This window comes from Pseudophryne corroboree, chromosome 4 (genome assembly GCF_028390025.1).
Source record: "Pseudophryne corroboree isolate aPseCor3 chromosome 4, aPseCor3.hap2, whole genome shotgun sequence".
Lineage (NCBI taxonomy): Eukaryota > Metazoa > Chordata > Amphibia > Anura > Myobatrachidae > Pseudophryne > Pseudophryne corroboree.
Window position 1 is genome coordinate 324,595,375 of NC_086447.1, and position 24,817 is coordinate 324,620,191.

The 24,817-nt window shown below is 42.8% G+C and overlaps 1 protein-coding gene across 1 annotated transcript; it reads right to left on the reverse strand.

Moving 5' to 3' along the window:
- Nucleotides 1-1,099: 1,099 nt before the first annotated feature.
- On the reverse strand, nt 1,100-18,995 carry LOC134911383 (fetuin-B-like). The gene is made up of 7 exons (XM_063919620.1): nt 18,682-18,995; nt 14,806-14,916; nt 9,881-9,968; nt 7,318-7,478; nt 5,285-5,389; nt 2,840-2,935; nt 1,100-1,781 (listed from the first exon to the last, which is right to left on the reverse strand). Exons 1-7 carry the CDS (start codon nt 18,898-18,900, stop codon nt 1,245-1,247), a joined length of 1,317 nt encoding a protein of 438 aa, XP_063775690.1. The 5' UTR covers nt 18,901-18,995; the 3' UTR covers nt 1,100-1,244.
- Between the last annotated feature and the right edge of the window lie 5,822 nt (nt 18,996-24,817).

Below are 24,817 nucleotides of genomic sequence, written 5' to 3' on the forward strand. Positions count from 1 at the left end.
CCACGCTTCCAGAATATGCATTCTACTGTAGAACTGAAACCATAAACTGTCAGATGCTTCGGCTAGCGGGCACTTCTGGGTGCCATTAGTTGGGAGTAGCAGCGGACTATTGGCACGCTGCTGCCCCCTTATTTTTAGCAACATGCTGATCCTGCAGCCACTCATATAACTTAATACAGCTACGAACCAAGGGGGTAATTCCAAGTAGATCGCAGCAGGAATTTTTTAGCAGTTGGGCAAAACCATGTGCACTGCAGGGGAGGCAGATATAACATTTGCAGAGAGTTACATTTGGGTGGGTTATTTTATTTCTGTGCAGGGTAAATACTGGCTGCTTTATTTTTACACTGCAAATTAGATTGCAGATTGAACACACCACACCCAAATCTAACTCTCTCTGCACATGTTAAATCTGCCTCCCCTGCAGTGCACATGGTTTTGCCCAACTGCTAACAAAATTCCTGCTGCGATAAACTTGGAATTATCCCCCAATTGCCTATGAGCCCTGAGTAAGCAAGTGTTATCATCGTCGTCGTCATCATCATCAAATAGCTAGTGTGCTAATATGGTTTTTGCATGACAGTGCCTTTTTTCCATTGGAAGTAAACTTGGCCCTGGTCCCAGGAACATACACTCCCCACCATACTCCTGATCCCCTAGACACAGTACCCTCTCCCCCCAACCCAAGAACATACACCAGGCATTCCCAACCGCGGTCCTCAAGGCACACCAACAGTGCAGGTTTTAGTGATATCCAGGCTGCAGCACAGATGGTTAAATCAAAATAACTGAGCTAATAATTAAGTCACCTGTGCTGAAGCCTGGATTTCACTAAAACATGCACTGTTGGTGTGCCTTGAGGACCGTGGTTGGGAATGCCTGACATACACCCTACCACCCCCACCCTCCCCAGGGCCCAGGGACATATACTACTTGTCTTACCCCCCCGAACCCAGAGATATACACTACCCACCCTACTCGCACCCCAGCCCAAGGGACATAAATGGCACTGCCCGTTTTGTCAGTTCTGAACCCACAATTTATAATGGCAGTCCTGTATGTAACTTGTACTGCACAAAAATGCATCATTCAATACAAATAATTTAATAAGTGTTTTCTTTCTTTATTAATAGTGGACAAAAAACATTATTACATTCACATTTTTAATACACTTATATTGACTACAGTTTCTAGAGTGTACAAAAATATTATTTTATCAAGCAGAACTTGAAGCTACTGTATGCCTACTTTGGGATTCGGGTTGGCTCTTGTGGTATTTCTAAAATGGGAAGGTCTTCTATAACTGGAAAATTCTTGGCTAGACCAGGGCACTGGGCAGATGCTGAGGCATTGTCAGGGAAAGGCAGAATAAAGGATTTAGAAGGTTTTCCCTTTTTGTCTGGTTTTGATCCTTTTCTCTTGTTATCTTGTCCTTTAGGAACCGCTGACGGTGCTACATCAGAAACGAGGTAGGTAATAGTTCCAACAGTTTTGGGAATATCTGATGAAGGACCGTGTGCCTTTTGGGGAGGGGAGTGATGATGTTCATAGTTGTGTAAATGCTCATGGTCATGCTCGTGCTCCTGGCTTTCACTGTGATCATGGTCATGTTTTTGGCCTTGTTTGTGATCATGCTTGTGTTCATGTCCATGGCCCTTTTTGTGCCCATGTTTCTTCCCTTTTCCTCGGTCACCTTTCTTTCCATGGTGATCTTTTTTGTCACTATCAGGTTTATCAGCAGCATGGCCATCCTTATGGTTCTGCTCTTCCTTTATAGCAGCCTAAACATACAAAGTGATGTTATCAATATAGTCACTGAAGTCTAATGGAGACCTGGTATTTAAATCATTTTGGGAGATGTGATGCTATGTAAATAATATTTCTATTTACCACTGTCAAACTTTATTATATTCAGTCGAGTCACATTATTATGACCACCAGCTAATAGCCAGAGTAACAGCCGTGTGCAGCACGGACAGCAGCTAGACAGGATGAACTGTTATTTTAGTCACACGTCTGGTAGCCCCCAGGTGCATTTTGATGGTGAGCTGTTCCACTGTAGTGTGTTGGTCGGCCCTCACGTTCCTTCATAGCTGACATTCACCTCTCACATCTATGGCACATGGTGCCAAGCAGCACCTCTCACATCTATGGCACATGGTGCCAAGCAGCACCTCTCACATCTATGGCACATGGTGCCAAGCAGCACCTCTCACATCTATGGCACATGGTGCCAAGCAAAGGTGCCATTTGTTCAGTCACGTTACACCTTCACCACAGCGAACAGTTCACAAACTGAACTGTTACAGAAGTACTGCCCCCCTTGTGATAATCATTCCTTTTTACAACTCAGATAAATCACTAAATTTACCCATTGTGTGTCACCATTCAGCCGCACAAAACTCCACCCCATAGAGACTGGATCTACATTCTGTGCTTTAAGGGGCTTAGCTTGTACATGGGATAAGTCTATTGACCTTTTTATTCTTTATCATGTTTTGTTTGTAATGGTTTTATGTCTAATACACCTCACTGCTCTCTTGTTCTGCAGTTATTGTTTACTCCCATAGACTTTACTGCGGTCATAAGTCATTGATGCAATGCAATCATACATGTACTGTAACACTTTTCTAGCATTATCTATCAATTACTTCTGTCTGGCCAAAACAGATCGAAGCCTTCCTACAATACTATCATAGTCCAAAGACATTTCCATCCCCCTGGAACAGGTAGATCTCTAAACTCATGGCTAGTCCATCCTTGCAGAATTGGTAAAATACATGATATTTATCTGGTATACAGTGCGTTAGTTCTACAGTAATACACTCTCATTTCATACCTCTGGTTCAAATATATCGCAGGAGACACTTTGCACTTTCTTCTCATCAGGTGTGCTCCAGTGTGCTACAGCCTTGGTCTTGCAGTAGCCTGTGTGCTGGGGGAAATACAATTTCATTAACATGCATTTATATGACTAATAATAATAATATTGCCAGCCCTTTATATCAACTTATTTTGCATCCATTTTTGTCTATAAAACAATGCATAGCTTAGTAAGAGTCCTAACTAAAAGCTAAATATCATATGTTCTAATATGGAAATACAAATAGAGACTGGGGAAGTAGAATGGGTGTAAAAGAGTATTTCCAACCACATGCATTGCTGTATGCATCTATACAGCTCTTCATACAGTTAGAGTGTACACGACTGCCTTACTAGAAGTCCTCATCTGTCCTGCTATCCAGTAGATCAGGTGCATGCCACACTGAAATAGTATATTGAGAGAAAGTATCTATTGGTGGTGAACTAAAAGTTGTTGGCAATGGATCTGCTATGTAATACCGGCTGACGGGGTACCAGCTGTCAGTATCCTGATAGCGGCATCCCATCTTCCGGAATACCCGCAGCGAGTCCCCTCGCAGGCTCGCCGAGCTCGCCATGTATCGAACCTGGTTGCGAGCTTTGCTCACCACAGGTTCTATTCCCGCTCGGTTGGTGACGTGGACCCACCAACCAAGTGGGAATTAGGGTCGGATGTCTGTATTCTGGCCGCCAGGATCCTGACAACCGCCATTTTGACTGCATCCCGTTGGCAACAGCCTGTAAAGAATAATATTAACTATTTAGTTAATATTAACCCTGCACCTGCCTTCCAGTGGTGCAGGTTATAGCCCTGGGCTTTCAGCCGAGAGCTGGTTGTCCATCAATTTTTGGGGTCCTGACTTTGAGGGATTCCAGCCCTAGGCTAATCAGATAACATTATGGCAGGAGAAGTCCATACTGTGCATCTTCCTGCTATAAAGTTATCCCCCTGGCTGTTTCAACCTGGTGCTGGTTATTGGAAAAAAAGGAAAGCTTCACAACCATTTTTCCCCTGATTTTCCATTGCCAGCTCAGTCTCAAAGGTTCAGGGCTGGTTTTAGGTTTATGGGGAGCCCCATGCTTTTTATTTAAAAATGTGACAATTTTGCTGCTCCTAGCAGTTTCTAAGCGTGGGGCTTTCACAAACAACTGAGATGCTTTTAACAGCGTCTGAGCCACCCACCAGCTTTTAGCAACTGACAGCTATTAACAGCGATTATGGGGGTCATTCAGACCTCATCGCTCACTAGTGTTTTTTGCAGCGCTGCGATCAGGTCAGAACTGGGCATGCGTATGCACCGCAATGCGCAGGCGCGTCGCACGGGTGCAAAGCGGATCATTGCTGTGCGATGGGTTTTGCGAAGACTCCGTTCGCACAGCCGATCGCAAGGAGATTGACAGGAAGAAGGCATTTGTGGGTGGCAACTGACCGTTATCATGGGAGTGGTTGGAAAAATGCAGGCGTGTCCAAACGTTTGCAGGGCGGGTGCCTGACGTCAATTACGGCCCCGGACAGGCTGAAGTGATCGCAGCGGCTGAGTTAGTCTGACAACTCAGAAACTGCAGAAAGATTTTTTGTACCGCATGCGATCGCACACTTGCACAGCTAAAATACACTCCCCGGTGGGCGGCGACTATCTGATCGCAGGACTGCAAAAAAGAGCTAGCGAGCGATCAGGTCTGAATTACCCCCTATGTTATTTTATTATTATTATTGTAGATGTTTTGACCCTGTTAACATTTTGCTGTTTTTAAATGTCTACATTTTAACTACATTTTAACATTAAGATCCTGTCAACATTTCAAACTGTCTATATATTAATTATCTACATTATGTCACCGTCTATATTATGTCCCTGTCAACATTTTGACTGTCGACATATTGTCCATGTCAACATTTTGTTTATCTAAATATTGTACATGTCGACATTATGGTGTCTATATTTTGAATGTCTACATTTTGCCTGTCTAATGCTAGGTACACATTTAAAAGACAAAGCTGTCAACTGGCCGTTGTGCCAACAGAGAGGGCGATTAGGTAAACTATACACATTTACAAATAAGCAGCTCGATATATCAGGCCAGACATCACAACTTGGCAAGCATTTCAATTTGTCCTCCCTTTTGTGGTGTCACAGGGCGGTTCATGCAAACAGTATACAAGTGGCCATTGGGTCACTTGTACATATATGCAGATGCACTGACTTATCTTTCAGATATATTTGCTGTGCAGCTGGGCTGATCTGCTACTGTATGTCTGTGAATGACGTCCTCACAGAAATATTGGGTGTACACACCTACTGATCCACTGCCAATATCTATTGTTCATCGCTCGAACAATCAATGTATCATGCAAGTGTATACCCAACATAGCTAACATTCCCAACCCGCCTAGGTAGGAGGCTTATAAATATGTACTTACTGCAAATTCACAGTCCAAGAGTGTACACTGGGACTTGTTTTCAGTCTTATTACAGGTAGATTCATGAATTGTGAACTCCACATGGTAGGCTTGTCCTGCAACCACCTTTGAAACAATTTCCACAAAAACAGAAAAAAAGTTATACTGAATAAGTAGTGCTGCTATAATGGAAGTACTGTACTCTGCATTATTTGACATTCTGGGGCACTTTAATAAGCCTGTTCCAATAACAAGGGCATGTGTGTCAGGGGTGGGTAACAAAGACATCTATCAACAGGTTTATATCTAAACATTTGAGATGGCAAAATTTTGTGTCAGCTCTATATGACAACCAATGTGAAAAAACAACATTTAAATAAATAGTGCTTTAAAAGGACAGGTTACATAGAAACACGGAATTTGATTGCAAATAAGAACCACTTGGCCCATCTAGTCTGCCACTTTTTTCTCCTTTACGTAAACTCAACCCTTTTTGAACCTTAGTTGTATGTAAGGATATTCATATGCCTATCCCAAGCACGTGTACATTGCTCTACTGTCTAACCCACAGCTTTGATGCAGCTTCACAACCTTGTACTAAATAGCACTGGGGCACATCCCAGACTCCCGAGGCTGTGGGTTCTGGCATCGGGATGCGTCAAGATCCCGCCGGATGGAATCCCGGCGGTCGGAATTCCGACATATTCTCCCTCTGCAGGTGTCCACGACACCCATAGAGGGAGAATAAATGTGTGCCGAGCGTAGCTAGGCACCGTGCCCGCAGCGTGGCGGGCGCAGCGAGCCTGCAAAGGGCTGCGTTGCGCTCGCCCCCTGTCGGGATTGTGTGGTGTCGGGATTCCGACTGCCGGGATTTCATACTGATCCCCTGGCATCATGTGTTAAAGTTTGAAAACATTAAATAGTTTTGTGGAACGAAGAATCACAGCGAGCTGTAACAGCAGTTACCTACCTGAGCATGCTGGCACCATTGTGTATTGTCTTGTCTACTGTCTTGTAGTAATGCACAGATAATTCAAAAGTAATCCAGTAGAGGAAAACATTTATAGGACTCTGAGGGGTATATTTACTAAGATGTGAGGGTTTTTTTTAGAAGTGGAGATGTTACCCACTGTCCCATAGCAACCAATCAGATTCCACTTAACATTTATCTAGCTGCTTCTAGAAGATAATAGCTAGAAACTGATTGGTTGTTATGAACAAGATCTCCACTTCTAAAAAAGTTCATGCCTTAGTAAATATGCCCCTCAGTGAGAACCTTCTCCTAGCAGATCTGAGACATGTATGATTTAAAAGGGTCCGATATATGAATAACTAATCAGAACAGATTGTCTCTTTTAGGCTGGAGAATGAAACATTACATAATTTTATTTCTTTTCATTTTATACATAATTCAATATATGACACCTTTATTAAAAGAAATAAATGATTTATCTAATGTACTTTTTTCTTTCACAAGACAAATGTATCATTTATTCGGCATCCAGTCTCTGGGTCGACAAGACATAGGTCGACAGTGTCTAGGTCGACCACTATTGGTCGAAAGTATTAGGTTGACAGGATTTCTAGGACGACAGGGTCTCTAGGTTGACAGGTCAAAAGGTCGACATTACTGTTTCATTTTTTTTTTAACTTTTTCATACTTTACGATCCAAGAGGACTACAATTAGGAATGGTAACCTTGCCCGAAGCATGGCGAGCGAAAGGAGCCATGTGAGGGGACATGGTGCACTAATTGGGGTTCCCGGTCACTGTACGGCGAAAATGACACCAAAGAAGATTAAAAAACTCATGTCGACCATTTGACCTGTTGACCTAGACCATGTCGACCTAGAGACCCTGTCGACATAGTTACTGTCGAACAATCGTGGTCGACCTAGACACTGTCGACCTAAGTGTGGTCGACTTTCAATACCACAGCCCTTTTATTCAACCATTTCTTTTTTTACCTTTGTTAAATATCTCAATAATTTAAAGATTGCCAATTAAATATTGTATTAAAAAGGATATCATAACAGTTTTCAGTTCATCTCTACCTGTGTAGATCCTTTTGTGATGTTTCCAATTACAAAATATTTGTCATAGTTACTCTCTGTGTTAAACTTCTCCAAACTCTTCTTTGCAACCTCCTGAAAGTTAGAATCATTCAGTGGTTTGGAAAAAAGGCAACCAGGACAGCCAAAATCTCCTCGATCAGCTGGAGTGATTGATAAATAAATACAATTATCATTGTACACTGGACATTTATAAAATGCAGTACTCTTACGGTAACTTGGTACTAAGGATAAACAGTGATCAGATATCCAGTCATAACAAAAAAAAAATTGCGATCATATATGGTTGTTTCATTGAAACTAAGAAAAGTTTTTAGGGAATGTTAAATTAGTGGAGTTTAGAGGAGTCTGGTGGAAAGTAGGATAGGTGCATCACAGGAAGTCTTCCCAGTGAGGGAACTAATAAGAAGCAGGGCAAGGTCTCTGCACCCTAGGCAAAGCTTCAGCCTAGCGCCCCATAACCTGCAATCCCCTGCAACATTTTGTTACTTTGTCACAATATACTTTCACTTTAAAAGTCCTTGAGTGCCATCTATTCTTTATATACTGTATAATACCGTATATAGGGTTTGATGGGGATAATTGAGGTTGAGTACTGGATGCCACCAGTAAGAATACCTAATTTTGACAAGAAAGAAAGACCCTGTGTTGGCGCACTCATTAGTTGAAAAGACAGTATTATAAAACTTAGCTTTTAATTAAACCATTAAAATGTATTTATTTTGTCAAAAAAACTTATCCACTCTACCAACATATACCTTATAAGTGAATATATATATATAAAAAAAAAACTTTTTTTTATGTATATAAAGATATTTTAATTTCTAAGGCAAGAGAAAGCCTATAATATGATAATTCCTAAAGAAAAGATTTTTTTCTGGCAGAACAGAGCCTGAAATTATAGTAATTTCTAAGACCAAAATGACCTAATATGCAGCAGGATACCGAATTACCCTATCCTGCTGCATATTAGGCCATTTTGGCCTTAGAAATTTTATAATAGTGTCTTTTCAACTAATGAGTGCGCCAACACAGGGTCTTTCTTTCTTGTTCTCAAAATTGTGAATACCAGTAAGTTTCTACTGTACCCTGGTGCACCGCCAACCCATTATAATTGTCAACTAGCATTTTGAATATTCAGAGTTGGTTTTATTAAAATTTACATATATACATCTTTCTGGGTAACTATTGGTGCGGAAACATACTAGTATGTCAAGACCAGTAAGAATACCACCAGCAGCATCTGACCAACATAATACCGACATTTTGAATGAAATAAATTAATCTTACCCCTACCCTAACCCTCCGTCCCCGCAGCCTAAATCTCCCGAGAATACTAACATTCAGGATGCCGGCTGTCGGGAATCCAGTGTCAGCATTCTGAACACTGGGATGCCAACTACATCCCTTCAATTGTACACACACAGACATACATATATTTGTATGCTCCTTATTGTGTTCTATCCCCCATCTAGGGTTACCACCTCATCCCTTTAATTCAGGACACATATTGATTACACAGGTTCTGTGGCTGGCTGACTTCATGACTCCATTTCACCTGGTTTTAATCAGCCACAGAACCTGTGTAATTAATATGTGCCCAGAATTAAAGGGATGAGGTGGTAACCCTACCCCCATCTGTAAGTTCATTACTGACTCGCATACAGAGACATCCTTCAGTTTTTTTCTGGATGAATTCAGTGGTGCCCTCCAGTGGTCGGCATCCCTAGGCAGCCGCCTAAAGCTGCCTAATAATAAAGCCGGCCCTGATAAGAAGAAATGTATACAGCCATTTAGCAGAGAAGGATTTGGTTCCAGGACCGTATTAACCCATGGCCCGGCCTTTAGGCTTTCAGGTATTTTTTCCCCCTCCGGCACTTCCATGTTTCACCCCACTACAGCTGAGGTTTGGGAAGCAGAGCTTTTGCCATCATTTACACTATCAATATTCGCACGGACACTGATACACGGTTGAAATAAAGTCTGCTGACCTCTTTTGTCTTTTGAAACAGCACTTGCCTAGTGCGCTATTAGTCCGCTGTCTCTACCATCTGCCCCCATAGTCTCAACACATACCTCAACTAACTGAATGCGTATTGCTACGGTGCACAATGCAAAGTGCCTTTAACCACTGAAGCCCTAGGGCGCAGGTAACAGTGCCTCGGCAAAAAAAATTGATGGGCCCCTAGGCTTCAGCCTAGTCAGCCTTATGGATAATCTGACCTGTTTGGTTCCCACTGTTAAATGTATGTAGTTGTGGATAGAGACAGATACTGTATCATTTGTATTTCCTACTCCATGACTCACCACCTACAAAACATTGTTAGCGGCCAGTCATAAACAGAGGGATAATTAATATTCCCTGGTAGTAATACATTTTCACATATATAAAATAATCTTCTGTGATGATAACTACAGTCTATATAATAAATGTAAATTAAGTTTTCTCTATATATACAGAAAAGAGATAAGTGATACCACTAAATATTTCAGTGAAATACATTTTATCATGGACAACAAATAGGTGAGCATGACATATCATTACCTGGTCTCAAATCGCAGTCATAATTGTGGAGATGAGCAATTCGCTTGGGTTTATTCAATTGGAATGTCAGCTTGCACTGTCCAATAACCTTTAACAACAGAACATGAATTATAATGAAAAATGTAGACTCATAAATCCAAGCCAACTCAACTTATTACTATAAAATGTTTATTTTAATTGAAAGCAAAAACAGGATTGAGGAGAACATATTGTCCCAAATATTTAATATTTGGCATACAAAAGTTAATTTTATAGACTAGAAATAAAACACCTATTTGTTGAAGAAAACATAAAAAAAGAAAAATATAGAAGACTGAGGTGTAGTTACAGGGCAAAATTACAGTATGGCAAAATGGAAACAGTTATAAGACAAAGGGATCTATTCATGAAGCAGTGAAAAGAGTGGAGAAGTGAGACAGTGGAGAAGTTGCCCATGACAACCAGTCAGCTGCTCTGTATAATTTTATAGTATGCATATTATAAATGTTACTTCGATGCTGATTGGTTCTTCCCCACTGGCTCAATTCTCCACAGTTTTCACTGCTTCATGAATAGACCCCAAAGTGCTAGATGCATCATCGCTTGGAAAGTGATAAATTGGAGAAAACAAAAGCGCCAGCCAATCAGGTCCTAAATACCATGTCATAAACTGTGTTTGAAAAATGGCAGTTAGGAGCTGATTGGCTGGTACTTTTTCACTCTCCATTTTATCACTTTTCAAGCAATGATGCATCTGGCCCAAACAGTGACAGGGCCTTAAGGCCGATTCCAACCAGGGAACTAAAGCTAGGTACACACTGTCAGATTTTTTTTGGATGATTTTTCGTGAAATTGTAGGCACCAATATCTGAGCTACACACTAAAAGATTTTTTTTAAAGTTAGCAATTTTCTACCACATCAACACTGCATTTACGTATGTCTGCCCACAAGGAGGATGACATAGTGACAGGAAAACATAGGAAATATGGGCAGATTATTGAGAATGAGACACACTGCTCGATATTGGGATATTGTGGCCAAGATTTGTGGTGTGGGACAATAGATCGCAAAATCGATCGCTCGTGTGTGTGAGCAAGATTTTTCAGAATTATCTATGAAACGCCGTAACGATCGCTTGTATACAAGATGTGATAAATCAGGCCGATGTCTCAATTATTGGCAAATCGGCCCAATAATTGTATAGTGTGTACTTAGCTTTACCCCGTGTTGTGCATTTCCTCTGTGCTTACATGGGTTCCAGCCAGGTGCACTGGTTTATCCCCATAGATTGATTAACTTCTTACAAAATTAACCATAGTGTGTATACAGATGGGAAAATGTAGCTTCAATTGGGGTAGAGATCATTAGTAAAGATTCTCTATAAATGACACTTAATATGTAAGTTCCATAGAAATATAGAAATATAAGATAAGAAATAAATGGGACATTGTGTTAAATGTAAGTGAAGAAAAACTTTTAATGAATTTTACACTACATTTACACCAATGTTTAAGCAGCACCATTTTATCAGAGGAGAGGTACCGTGTGTGGGCCTGCCACCTCACACTGCAGCTCCCCCCCTGAAATCCACCACTGCAGTAAGCTAGTTGCAGTCCGTGACTGCACTGGCTACACTGACTGCCAGTGACTTCCTATTGGGAGGTGTTTCCTCCCTCTGGGACTGCCAGACCGGACTGCAATTAGCAGAGAGCATGCTTCCAATAGGAAGCCCCTTCCTGCCTGATCGTCAGCCCTAGCCGGCTTTTATGGACTACAGCTGATGCAGTCCGTAGAAACTGGGGGTTTGAGCATGCATATTCAAGCCGCTGCTTGTGCACATGCACCAGTCCTGACATCTGTCTGCTCCACTGTGCAGGTGTTGGGACCTGGTCGGGTGCAGGAGCTCTCGCTCCTCTACTCCTCCTCCGGACCAGGCAGCATGGCCAGCAGCAGCCCCTCTCCTCCACAGGTAAGAGCCACCGCTGGTCACATGCACTGAGAAGGCTCTGGCACTGTATGATGCATCTCGTCATATCACTGGGAAAATTGTGACAGTGCCATTTTGAGGTGATTTCTTCAGTGTTGGACAAAAGTCTAAGTTTAGTCATTGGGTGTGAGGTACGGGTCGCATACTCTGCACCCATTATAGATAAGCCACTGTGTTTTAGGAATATTAGTATACAGTTATATCAACTTGATTAATGTTTATGGTTGCTAGCTGAACTAACTGATTAGGGCCTCTCTCCTATAACTAAAAGACTGAGCAAAATGTATGTAGATTAACACCGCCAACTTACACAGCACTTGACAAAGAACATATGTCATTCTTATTAGTCCCTGTCCCAATGGATCTTAATGTCTAAGGGGGTTGTTCAGGCAGGACCGGCTCTACCATTAGGCAGTTTTAGGTGGCTGCCTCAGGGCGCCGGCCACTGGAGGGCGCCACTGAATTCATCTAGCAAAAAACTGAAGTGTGTATGCGGGTTAGTAATGAATTTACAGATGGAGGCATGGAACACAATAAGGAGCATACAAATATATAACGCCGGCATCCTGACAGTTGACATCCTGAATTTTAGCATGCCGGGGAGGGTTAGGCTGCTGAGAGGGAGGGTTATGGTAAAGGGTAAGGTTAATTAATTGAATTCAAGATGTTGGCATTATAATGGTCGGCATGCTGCTGTTTGTATTCTGACCAGCGGCATCGCGTACCCAACCCCAATTAAATATCCCCACCAGACCGCATATACAGTATTATACAGTATATAAAGAATAGATGGTACTATAGCAATATTAAAGTGAACAAAAAACAAAAATGGGAAACCTTGTGCTTCAATACAATGATCACTAGGGTGGTCACCAACACCCTCAAAGAGTCCAAGAAATTCAACATAAATTTAGAAACTGTGCGCACCACTGGGGTCAGGCATCAATATTCATATATGCAATCTCAATCCTTGATGATGGATTTAGAAAGACTTGAGTCCAACCAATATCGTCATACAGTTCTTTCTTATTCTATACCTGGGTTCAGATAGCTGAGGGGTACCAGATTTTTTTAAATCGGCCCTGGGCAACCGGAGATATCCCACTTCAAAGCAGTGGTCCCCATCCGAGCCTGCCAATTGCTCTTCCCAGACATATATCTTGGGTTCTGTCTGACTTAGAGTATTTCTAAGGGTATAGTCTAAGAACTGGGACTATCCCCTTTCAGTGGGCACTGGCAGCTTGTTTATACTATGCCCAGAACCAGAGATATCAGCCTTCCAGCAGCTGGTCCCTGCTCCAGCTCCAAATGCCTGGTATGTAGTTTTATATATTTGTTGGTGGATCGCTAGGACTCCTGAACTCTGATCCATAAGTCCCCAGTACCCCCTGAAAGGTGGGATTCTCTAGTTTTTTTTTTATCCCATTCAAAGCTAATAAATCTATTTTCAGGAACTGGAGAAATCTGCAGTCAAGCAAGCTGCGCTCCCACCAGAAAATGATTAATATTAAGCCCACTCCACTATCCACCCCTCCCCTGCATATTAAACACCCCATACCACCCTGGAAGTCATGTACCCCTTTCATTCAGCCCAATGCCCCCTTCTACAGTTTAATGTTCTCCCTCCCACCCCATCTCCCACCATCTATGCTGTAAAGGAGTAATTAGCAGAAATTACTGCTCCAGGTCCTACACTCTGAGTGGAAGATAGAACACCCGCTACCACCCGTGGGGCATCAAAGCTGCTGCTGATACTACCCCCACCCCTACCGCTGGAGGATGGGTAAGGGCCCAGTGCATTGCTTTTCCCACGGTCCTACACTGTTATTAAGACAGCTTTCCCTCCAGTAGTGCCAACTACACATTATATGCCCCCAGCAGTGCCAGATACACATATGCCCCCAGCAGTGCAGTGCCAGATACACATTATATGCCCCCACAGTGCCAGATACACATTATATGCCCCCACAGTGCCAGATACACATTATATGTTCCCAGTAGTGCAGTGCCAGATAGACATATGCCCCCAGTAGTGCAGTGCCAGATACATATTATATGCCTCACAGTGCCAGATACACATGATATGCCCCGAGCAGTGCCAGATACACATGATATGCCCACAGCAGTGTCAGATACACATGATATGCCCCCACAGTGCCAGATACACATTATATGTCACCACAGTGCCAGATACACATTATATGCCACCACAGTGCCAGATACACATGATATGCCCCCACAGTGTCAGATGCACACTATATGCCCCCACAGTGCCAGATGCACATTATATGCCCCACAGTGCCAGATACACATTATATGCCCCCACAGTGCCAGATACACATTATATGCCCCCACAGTGCCAGATACACATTATCCGCTAGAAGAGTGCACCATATGAGAAAAATAAACGACCCTTCAGGCAGGGCTTACTTCGAGTGCGTGCTCAGGAGGATCCAATTGCTTCTAGATGCACCGCACCCTCGCAGTAGCCAGCAGAGGAAGAACTGGTCTGCTCTGGTGTGTGCGGGAAGGGACAGCAGCAGCGTCCATCCTGCGACCCGCCTCCTAGCAGTGGCTGAGTGTCAACAAGAGGGAGTGCTGTGGGCGGACCAAGGATAAACTATGTGCGCGCTGTGCGGTGCCAGTGTCTGACATCAGATGCCCGTTTCGCACAGGGCGCACATAGTTTAGCTTTGGCCTGCCCACAGTACTCCCCCTCGTCGTCAAACAGCCACTGCTATGAGACCAGGAGGCGGGCCGTGGGATGGATGCTGCTTCTGTAGGGACCTGGCTCCAATATAGCGGTAAGAGCTAGCGGAACCCATAAAGTGTGGTACCCTGTTTTGGCCGCTCTATTGGAACGTGCCTGGAGGCGGTCCTGAGCCAGCATCCCATCTGCCGGTAAAACATATCCATCCCAGCAAAATGATCTATTCTATTATGTTCTTGTACACTTACAGCTTCATGATGGGGTTTGGCTTCACAATCTTTCCACAGTTTTCGGCTCAGAACATGGCACTGGGTTTCTACCACATCCAGTGTTATGTAAAACACAGATCCATTTTCCTCCTACAAAATAAAATCATAGTCACTTTAACATCACCGTGCTTCCTGCTACATACAATACGCTCAGTACTACAGAAAGAATTCCTGTTTGATTGAGTTTCATTTTGAACACACTAAAATGTTAGGTGCTTTGCATTCCCATAACTGGTCTGCACTAGGAAAGCCACAGGCACATAGAAATGCTGGCATCAATAAGCCATTCTTGCCTGTGTCATCATAACCTCCCACTGGCCCTCATTCAGATGTGGTTGGAGTAGCTATCACTTCTGCTTACTGTACATGGAAGCAGCAGCGACAGCTCTAATATGGTAATGCAGCAGGGTAGCTGGACAATAGGTCGACAATGTCTAGATAGACAGTCAATAGTCAACACCATATGGTCGACATATATTAGGTCGACAGGTGCAAATGTTTGACATAGTCAAAAGGTCAGCAGGTAAAAGGTAGACAGTGCTTAAGGTCAACAGGTTCAAATGGTTGTCATGACAACGGGCGACATGTTTTTTGGGGCGTTTCATGTTTTTTTCAACTTTTGTTTCATTGACTATCCGTGTCACAAATCATAACCTTTAGTAACCTTGTGGTAAGCAAAGCAGACACCATGCCCAAAGCATGGCGAACACAGCGAGGCCACAGGGGATGCGTTTCTAAAATGGTGGTCACAGATAAGAACAGAGTCACAATGTACCACCCCAAAAATAGGGTGTCAATCATTTGTGTGTCAAACATTGTCATGTCTACCTTTTACATGACAACATTTGTTACTGTTGACCATGTGCATGTTGACCAATTGGTGTCGGCCTAATGACTATCAAACATTTTACTGTAGATCCATTGATCCATAACCATGCAGCATTAGGCACCATGCATTAATGATCTGGACTGCGTCCTAGGATACAGTATCGAAATCATATCCATCACCTTTGACTGGTTATGTGACCCATGGTGTTGTGCAAGCTGGTCACCGCAGCTGCTACCTAGAGGCCAGGAATTCTCAGCTCTCTGATGAAGATCCTGTCTTCTTCTCTTTCCTGCAACAGCCGTGACACACTTACGTTTTGGAGAAACTAACACTGGTCGCAGTCCCCTCCACACCCCCAAGCAGCATCAGACTGTCAATCACTGACAGTCTGATGCCGCCTTCCTTCCATCAACACAGGACCCATTCGTGCATGCACAGAATTGATCCTGCAAATGCTCAAAGTACTAATAATCAGTACTTTGCTGTATTCAATTCTACTCCAACTACACCTGAATCAGTGTCCCTGATCTGAATTACCCCACTGTCTGATGCAGATTGCACAACCATGGCGTTAAACTTGCCACTTGGACTTTACCTTCATGATCTCCCAGGGAAAAGGTTCCAAAAATAGGCAATTACCCCAAAAAATTAAACAATGGATAAAGCCTAATCTCATCCCCACATCCCCATGCAAGGTTCTCAACTGGCAATTCGCCCCATTCATTTGCACTTCCTTGAAAAAATATATTTGGGAGATGCACTTTGGGGCTTATTCAGATGTGGTTGGAGTGGCTAACACTGCAGCAGCGACAGCTCTGTATGCAAACGCAGCAGGAAGCACCTATTACAAGAAGGTCCCTCCTGCTGCAGTAGTGATCTGATCTGTGTCCACTTTGGATAACTGCAAAACCACTGGGCGGCTTGTGACATACATGGTGATGCACAAGCTGCATGTCGCAGAGGCCAGGATATCTCCAGGCAACGATGGAGATCCCTGGCCTCTTCCCTCCCTCTAAATGGTGGCAACACGCACAGACAGAATGGGTCCTGCACATGTGCAAAGTGCGAAACATCTGTACTTTAAGCATCAAGACGCAGATCCTTTGGGATCTGAATTAGCCCTGTTGCCGTTTTATAACATTATTATAAATAAGTTCAAACACAAGAGTACCAAAAGTATCACATGTTGGAGGCAGTCTTAATTATTCCTTACCAGTGCCATAAGGAGAGCTGTGTGGGCAGTGCAGCCACACTGGGCGGGTCAGTCTAAGGGCGGGTTTAGCTGTACCTGGCCACGGCTGCATGCCACCCCCTTCTCTGGCTCACTGCTCCGACACTGTGTGGGGAGAGAAGCTGTGTCTTTTCCCTTAGTGTTGTGGGAGTAGTACTGCTGCTTGGAACGTCTGTAAGATGCTCTGAGCAGCAGCTAGTTAGTCGAGCTTATAGATCTACCTGCCCACCCCCTGGGTCAATTAGTAATGATGGAGTCAGTGCAGTCCAGGGGGCAGGTAAAGCACAGGGAGGGTGCGTTGGCGCCCTGTTACAGTACTGCTCCTTTGTGTCTAGACAAACCATGTTGCAATGCAGATGCATTTATTAGTTTTGCATGCAGGTGATTACTGGCTGCTTCTGCATATAGCCCACATATGCAGGACAGCTTTATTTTTACACTGCAGTTTAGATTATAGTTTGGACACACCCCACCCAAATCTAAAACTCTCTGGGGCTAATTCAGACCTGATTGCTAGGCTGCGTTTTCGTACAGCGGGCAATCAGGTGTAAACTGCACATGCGTATGCACTGCAATGCACAGGCACATCACACAGGTACAAAGCGGATCGTCACTCAGTAATGGCTTTGTGCGAAGGATCTATTTGCATGGGCGTTCGCAAGGAGATTGACAGGAAGAAGGTGTTTGTGGGTGGTAATTGACTTTTTTCTGGGAGTGTTTGGAAAAACGCAGGCGTGTCCAAGTGTTTGCAGGGTGGGTTCCTGATGTCAGTTTCAGGCTGAAGTGATCGCAGCGGCTGAGTAAGTCCTGGGCTGCTCAGAGACTGCACAAGATCTGTTTGTACAGCTCTGCTACACATGCGTTCGCACACTTGCAAAGCGAACATACACTCCCCTATGGGCGGCAGCTGTGCGAACACAGGACTGCAAAAATTCCTAGCGAGCGAACAGGTCTGAATTAGGCCCTCTGCTCACTACATCTGCCCCACCTGCAGTGCAACATGGGGGTAAATTTACTAAGGTGGGAGATTTTTAGAACTGGTGATGTTGCCCATAGCAACCAATCAGATTATATCTATTATCTGCTAGAAGCAGCTACATAAATGGTAAGTGGAATCTGATTGGTTGCCATGAGCAACATCACCAGTTCTAAAAATCTCCCACCTTAGTAAATTTACCCCATGGTTTTACCAAAGTGCAAAGTTACTCGCTCTTTCTTTATTTCCAAAGCAGAATCAGCCTCACTGGGTGAGATTAATTATGACTCAAACCAGCAAATTGGAAGGCGGCACCAATTTGCCAGAATAAGTTATACATGTGCATACCTCCCAACATCACCCTCTCCAGGAGGGGCACAATGCTCTGCTCCTGGACTTCCCTCTTAATTTATGATTGCCATCACCTGTGCTGAAACACCTTTCTTATCTATTAACCTGTTCAAAACAGGTGCCGGCAATCATAAATTAAGAGGAAAATCCAGGAGCAGAGCATTTTGTCCCTCCTGGAAAGGATCATGGTGGGATATATGCAAGTGTACCCGCCAGTACCATAGCAGCTGCTACACCCACTTATTCATGGTTACACCCATGATACAAGACAGTAAGTGTAAGTAAAATACTTAATTTGCCGTAAATCACCTAATATGTTACAGCTAACCTAAGCTCAGTAGACTGACCTATCCAGACAAAGTATGATGGACGCATAAGATAGTTGGAAGACCACAACATAATCACAATAAGTATACAGTAGGAGCACCTGAGCTTACAGTACATTCATGTTGCTTATGTCATACTTACATCAAATTGTTCTTGCACATTGGTAATCCTCCTGAGCCCAAGCACAAACCCCTCTTTACGGTTGGCACTAAGCTGGCGTAGAGACAAATCTGCAGCACCTTCTACTCCAGGGTCACTGCAAGAAACTGTAGTTAATGTTGGTTCTTTTGCACCCTTTACTCGCCCTGCTTTAGCACAGAACAGCTGGGCACATAACATGAGTACTATAACGCCCTTCATTCTTCTCAGAATGAGAACGAATGAGACTCAGTTGGTTACAGATCAATTGTCACAGCTCACAGCATAGAAGTCATATTTACAACTTGCTTATATACATTGTAAGCATTTGAAGTGGTACGCATATCACCTGTTACCCTTTGTAACGGTCAGCAAACAAGAGAGTCAATGATTAGGCAAATGTCCAACACTATGTTGCATAGTCAGGCTGAAACCTAAAGTGCAGAAATCTCTTATTTGATTTTGGGTTAGTCCAGTAACCTTGACACGATGCACCAAGTTTTGTAACTTCTTTATGATGAACAGGAAAATACAAATGTTACAATTTAAAGTATACTATTTTTTTTTTAAAAACAGGGAGGAAACGTGCTTGCTTAGATTTTACGGTTTTCCATTTCAAAAATTACAAATATCCAGTTTGGAGCTGTTAGGTAATTCAGCCAATTGCATCTACGTTGGTGTGCTGTGAAAGTAGCACTATAAACTCCAAATCGTTTTTCCTATTCTGAAACTGGTTTATGTATTGCTGTAATCCAGAGAAGTAACTAGAGTTTTGGTGCCCTGTGCCAGAGAGAGAACTGGCGCACACCCCTCCCCATTTTTTCAATAGGAAAATAAGGTGCATGCCTCATAGGGAAGGGGCATGACAAGATTGATCCCAGAGAAAGTCCATGCTATGATGCCCCTTCCAACATACACACACATATATATATATATATATATATATATATATATATATATGTAGAAGAAATAAAGGTGGCACTCACGCAGATTTTTGCAAAGGTAAAACGGTCAGTTTTAATTTACCGACATGTTTCGGGGACTCGCCCCGTCCTCAGGGCCCTGAGGACGGGGCGAGTCCCCGAAACATGTCGGTAAATTAAAACTGACCGTTTTACCTTAGCAAAAATCTGCGTGAGTGCCACCTTTATTTCTTCTACAAGTACATGAGGTAATTCCTCTGGGAGGGCACCGCAGTGACATCATCTCTACAGAAGAGTGCCGGGATTATTTGTCCATATATATATATATTTTTGCTAGTAGTGGTGGTAAATGGCGCTGAGTCCTTCTTATAACGACCTATCCTTTCCGCAGTGATAAATTTCCAGTGTCTAGAGTACACTCCCCCAATATTCTATTTCGTGGGGTGGCAGCCCTTTTCTCCAGTGGTTAGCTGTTCAAGCCAACCAGTTGTAAGTCTGGAAAATAAAAAGTGAGAATAGGTGCCTCCTAGTGTAGTATTAAATATATGATATGACCATCACCCTTAGTCTCACCCTGTAAAGTGGAACTATACCGTATATGGTGGAATTCCAACCACCTTTAAAATAGCATAGGGTCACAATCTGAGCGACGTCATCAGTGATGTTCTGTTAGTGTTCCTCCTTGTTGTTACTCACATGGTCAAAATAAAAGTAGAAAAAAGGACCGATAGTGTAATACTTTTTACACAACAATATACATTTATTTGGAACTAGTCCGACAGTAAAAACATTGCCCGTACCATATAATAAATTAAAAACAGCTTATCTGTATTTTAAGTCGTCCATACGTGTAAACACTGTGTACACGTATGGACGACTTAAAATACAGATAAGCTGTTTTTAATTTATTATATGGTACGGCCAATGTTTTTACTGTCGGACTAGTTCCAAATAAATGTATATTGTTGTGTAAAAAGTATTACACTATCGGTCCTTTTTTCTACTTTTATTTTGACCATGTGAGTAACAACAAGGAGGAACACTAACAGAACATCACTGATGACGTCGCTCAGATTGTGACCCTATGCTATTTTAAAGGTGGTTGGAATTCCACCATATACGGTATAGTTCCACTTTACAGGGTGAGACTAAGGGTGATGGTCATATCATATATTTAATACTACACTAGGAGGCGCCTATTCTCACTTTTTATTATTATATATATATATATATATATATATATATATATATATATATATATATATGGCAAAGGAGAATGGATGGCACTCCAGAAAACAAATGAATACTCAGGAAACCAGGTTGATAGCCAACGTTTCGGAGCTGTGCCCCTTTATCAAGACTTGATAAAGGAGCACAGCTCCGAAACGTTGGCTATCACCCTGGTTTCCTGAGTATTCATTTGTTTTCTGGAGTGCCATCCATTCTCCTTTGCCCTGCATTACTTCAGGAAGGGCACCCAGACAAGTTGACTTTTATGTTTTTGGAGTGCCGGACATTTCCTCTGTGTATATATCATTCCTCAGAATTATATATATATATATATATATATATATATATATATATATATATATATATATATATATATATATATATATATATATATATATATATATATATTATACACACATTTATAGACCACTGCAAGAAAATAGATTTGGATACAAATCCTCTTGATACAACATTCCTGCACTTAACTTGAGCTCGTTGTTATTCAGTTATAATTCCCTTTATTAAATAACACATTTCAAAATATTGCCATACCCAGGATTCAAACCTATAACCAGTTGAATTCTAATCAAACACCCTACTCATTGAGCTTTTTGATCCTGCTTAAAAATGTGAACACTATATGAAACAACTGGTACAGTACCTTGTAAAAATAATAATTAGCATTGCATTTGAGCAGATCTATGTAGTGTGCAGCCACACATCCAATCACTTGCAGCTACACACTACATAGATCTGCTCAGCTGCAATGCTGATCATCTTTTCACAAAGTACAAGGTACTGTAAGCTTCAAATAGTTAGTATTCTCTAGCTTAGAATTATCTACTTTTCTATGCAAGGGCAGATAGCTCAATGAATAGAGTTTCTGACTGCAATGCCACAAGCAATGGGTTCAAATCCCGGGTATGTCAGCATTTTGAAATGTAATAAAGGACAGTGTGACTGAATAACAGCGGATTCTCAAATTGAGTTCATGAATGTTGTTTAGGTATTATCGACAGGAGGGATCAAGGTAGGAGACAGCGGCGGTCAGGAGATGCTGGGCTTCAAAAAGGGAGGAAGCATCAAATGAGAGTAATTAAAACAGATAATTGACAAGTGCCACCAACAGTGCCCCTTACCCTGCAGTGCCATGTGCGGTATCCCCTCCGCACACACCTAGTTATTACACTGCTGTAATCTACAGTCCTATGTATTAATAATCACAGCATTGACGCAATTATTGACATTCCATTTTGCTGTGGATATATTATTTGTTAATTAATATATCCTCGCTGTATACTTAAGGAAACCCTCAGAGACAGTCTTACAGATCCCTGCAAGTTTTATCCCCAGCATATTGGAGGAGTTTATACCGGGGGAATCTGACAATGCAGATGCGCACAGTGTCAGTTTTTCGTAATCAGAGCCAGCTCCGGATGAAGGCTGCAGGTGGGGGATCGAAAAGATCTCTCTCCTGCTACCATGTTTTCATAGACTTAAAGCTGTTTACAGCAGCTGAAGATGGCGTAAACTAATGTTGCCAAACTCTGAAAAGCTTTGCTTTTCAGGGTTTAGTACATAAGGGTCAGATTGTAGTCCCCATTGATAATATTGAGGACTGTGATTTGTTGCCCTAATTATCATTCCTCAAATTTCAGTGAAATCTCCTTAATTATGGTATTAGTACATAGCCACAAACCATAAAATTATACAGAAACTGCAGTTTCTACGCAATTTTATGTAAAAAGAAAAAGTAAAAAGAACTTGATATATATATGCCCCCTAGTCTTAGATGAACACTGTAATCAAGACATGAATCCCTATCCACCATTAATCAACCATCTACCAGCTGTTGGGAACTCTAACGATCTCCATTGTACAGGCTATTTATCTAGCAATCAGATAATAAAGAAAAAGCATACAAAAGTGATCTTATGCACTCTATAAACGGGCCAATGCGGGAGAGATGTGTGCTGAGCGAACCGCTCAGCACACATCTCTCCCGCCGCTCAGCACAGCGCGATCTGTGCTGAGCGTGCGGGGGGAGACGGGGCACCAGCCAATCTAGCACCAGCGATAGCGATGCGCGGGGCTGCGCATCGCTATCGCTGTTAGGGCTACACACGGAGCGATCTTGCTGAAAATCTAAGCAATCTAGTCAGATTGCTTAGATTATCGCTCCGTGTGTACCCCCCTTTACTGCTCTGTGTATCTTTACAATACATTAAAAGGAGCAGATTTATACAATGTACAGTACTGCAGTGTATGCACTTAGGGGCCTATTTATTAACATTATTTTTACAAAAATAATGTGAAAAAGGGTGTTTTCCACCCTTTTCAGTTTATTTTTGTATTACCAGGACTGCCAAGAGAAATCCTGGGCCCCGGTACAACAACTTCCTGGGTCCCCCTTGTAGGGGTTGTGACCACAGCATGCTGGAGCCAAGGCCACACCTTTTTGGTGGCATGTCCAGCACATAAGAAGCACTCATTCACAGGAGCATGGCATGCCTCCCAGGCAGGGCAGTAGAGAGCCTCCCTGTACCCAGGTACTTTGCAGGGGGCATGGTCTTATCACAGGAGGACCTCCCACTGGGCCCCTCCATCAGACCTGGGCCCAGGTAATATATACCCTCTTCTCCCCTCTCTCGGCATCACTGAGTATCACTCCAATGTATTAAAGGGCATTTGGAGTAGTTTTCATGAAAAACTGCTCCAAACCCTTTAATTGTAATTTTTTTAGTAACCCACATCGCATTCCCCAAACTTATAATGGGAATTGCGATGTGGTCAAATTTACTAAAAAAATGTAAAAAAAAACACTGCAGTGTGCCCTGTGATACTTTCCCCAGATCAGACTGGCAAATTCACAGGGCAGCACTGCAATGTACAGCCTTTTGCCCAGTTTTCTCTGCCCCTGGCAGTGTGATCAGCTATGTGTGTCTGATAGACACACAAGCTGATCACAGAGTAAAAAAAAAAAGTAAAAAGAAACCCCAAAACATACTTACTAGTCCAGGGAGCTGGTGATCGGTACTCCGGTGAGCGCTGCCGGGCGCTGGATCCTCTATGTCCTGCTCTGTGACCCCAGTGCAGTAAAGTGATGCTGCAAAATGGCAGCTCACTCACAGCGCAGCAGAAGGACCCAGCAGCCCGGCAGCCTCCTGGAGCAGCTGACAGCAGCTCCTGCGACTGGCAAGTATAAAATCCAGGGGGGGGGGGCTTTTTGTGGCGTGGGGTTATTAGTGATGGGGGGAAACCTGGCGGCGGTAGCGACAGGAGGCAGCACATGCGCAGAGGACATTGGGGTATTTTTTATGAAAAATACCCAGATAATGCTACGGAGAGGCATCGTAGGGAAAGAGCTTACGATAATTGATACATCCATGCGATGTACTCAATTATCACAGTGCGAGTTTGGTCTAGTTTATCACCTGTCATCTGCATCATCAGATGCAGATGGTAATAAATAGAACTCTTAGGGGTCTATTTACTAAGCCTTGTATGGAGATAAAGTCGCTGGAGATAAAGTACCAGCCAATCGTCTCCTAACTGTCATTTTTCAAACCTAGCCTGTGACGTGGGGGGGAACTACTTTTGCTCTGTGAATGCTCTGGAAGGAGGCGTATACAAGTACTGTATGAGGGCTTCCATAGCCTTTCGCTTGTGACTGAGGAGGTGTAAATGGGTTGTACCTATATAACCTCATGTAGGCAAAGTATAGTGAAGTGAAGGCACGTCACCAGAACAGCACAGTTGTGCAAAAGTGTAAATATGCCTGTGTCCACTGTCCAGGTATATAATTTGCAGAAAGTATAGCCTGGTGTAAGTGCGTGATGATGATGATGATGATGATGATGATGATGATGAGTAGAAAACCAATGCAGCATACGGGCAAGATCTGCATTTATTTCCTTACACAGTGTGGGAGGATTTATGGCTGATTTGCGTTCAATTCTTCATATTCAGAGAATACATATTCAAAT

Excerpts from the sequence above, each read along its gene's own strand:
- LOC134911383 (XM_063919620.1), bottom strand. The coding sequence starts at position 18,900 with ATGAAGGGCGTTATAGTACTCATGTTATGTGCCCAGCTGTTCTGTGCT. Across the intron at positions 9,969-14,805 it reads CCAAACCCCATCATGAAGCT|GTTATTGGACAGTGCAAGCT; the intron begins GTAAGTGTACAA and ends CTGTTGTTAAAG. Across the intron at positions 7,479-9,880 it reads TGACTGCGATTTGAGACCAG|CTGATCGAGGAGATTTTGGC; the intron begins GTAATGATATGT and ends CAATCACTCCAG.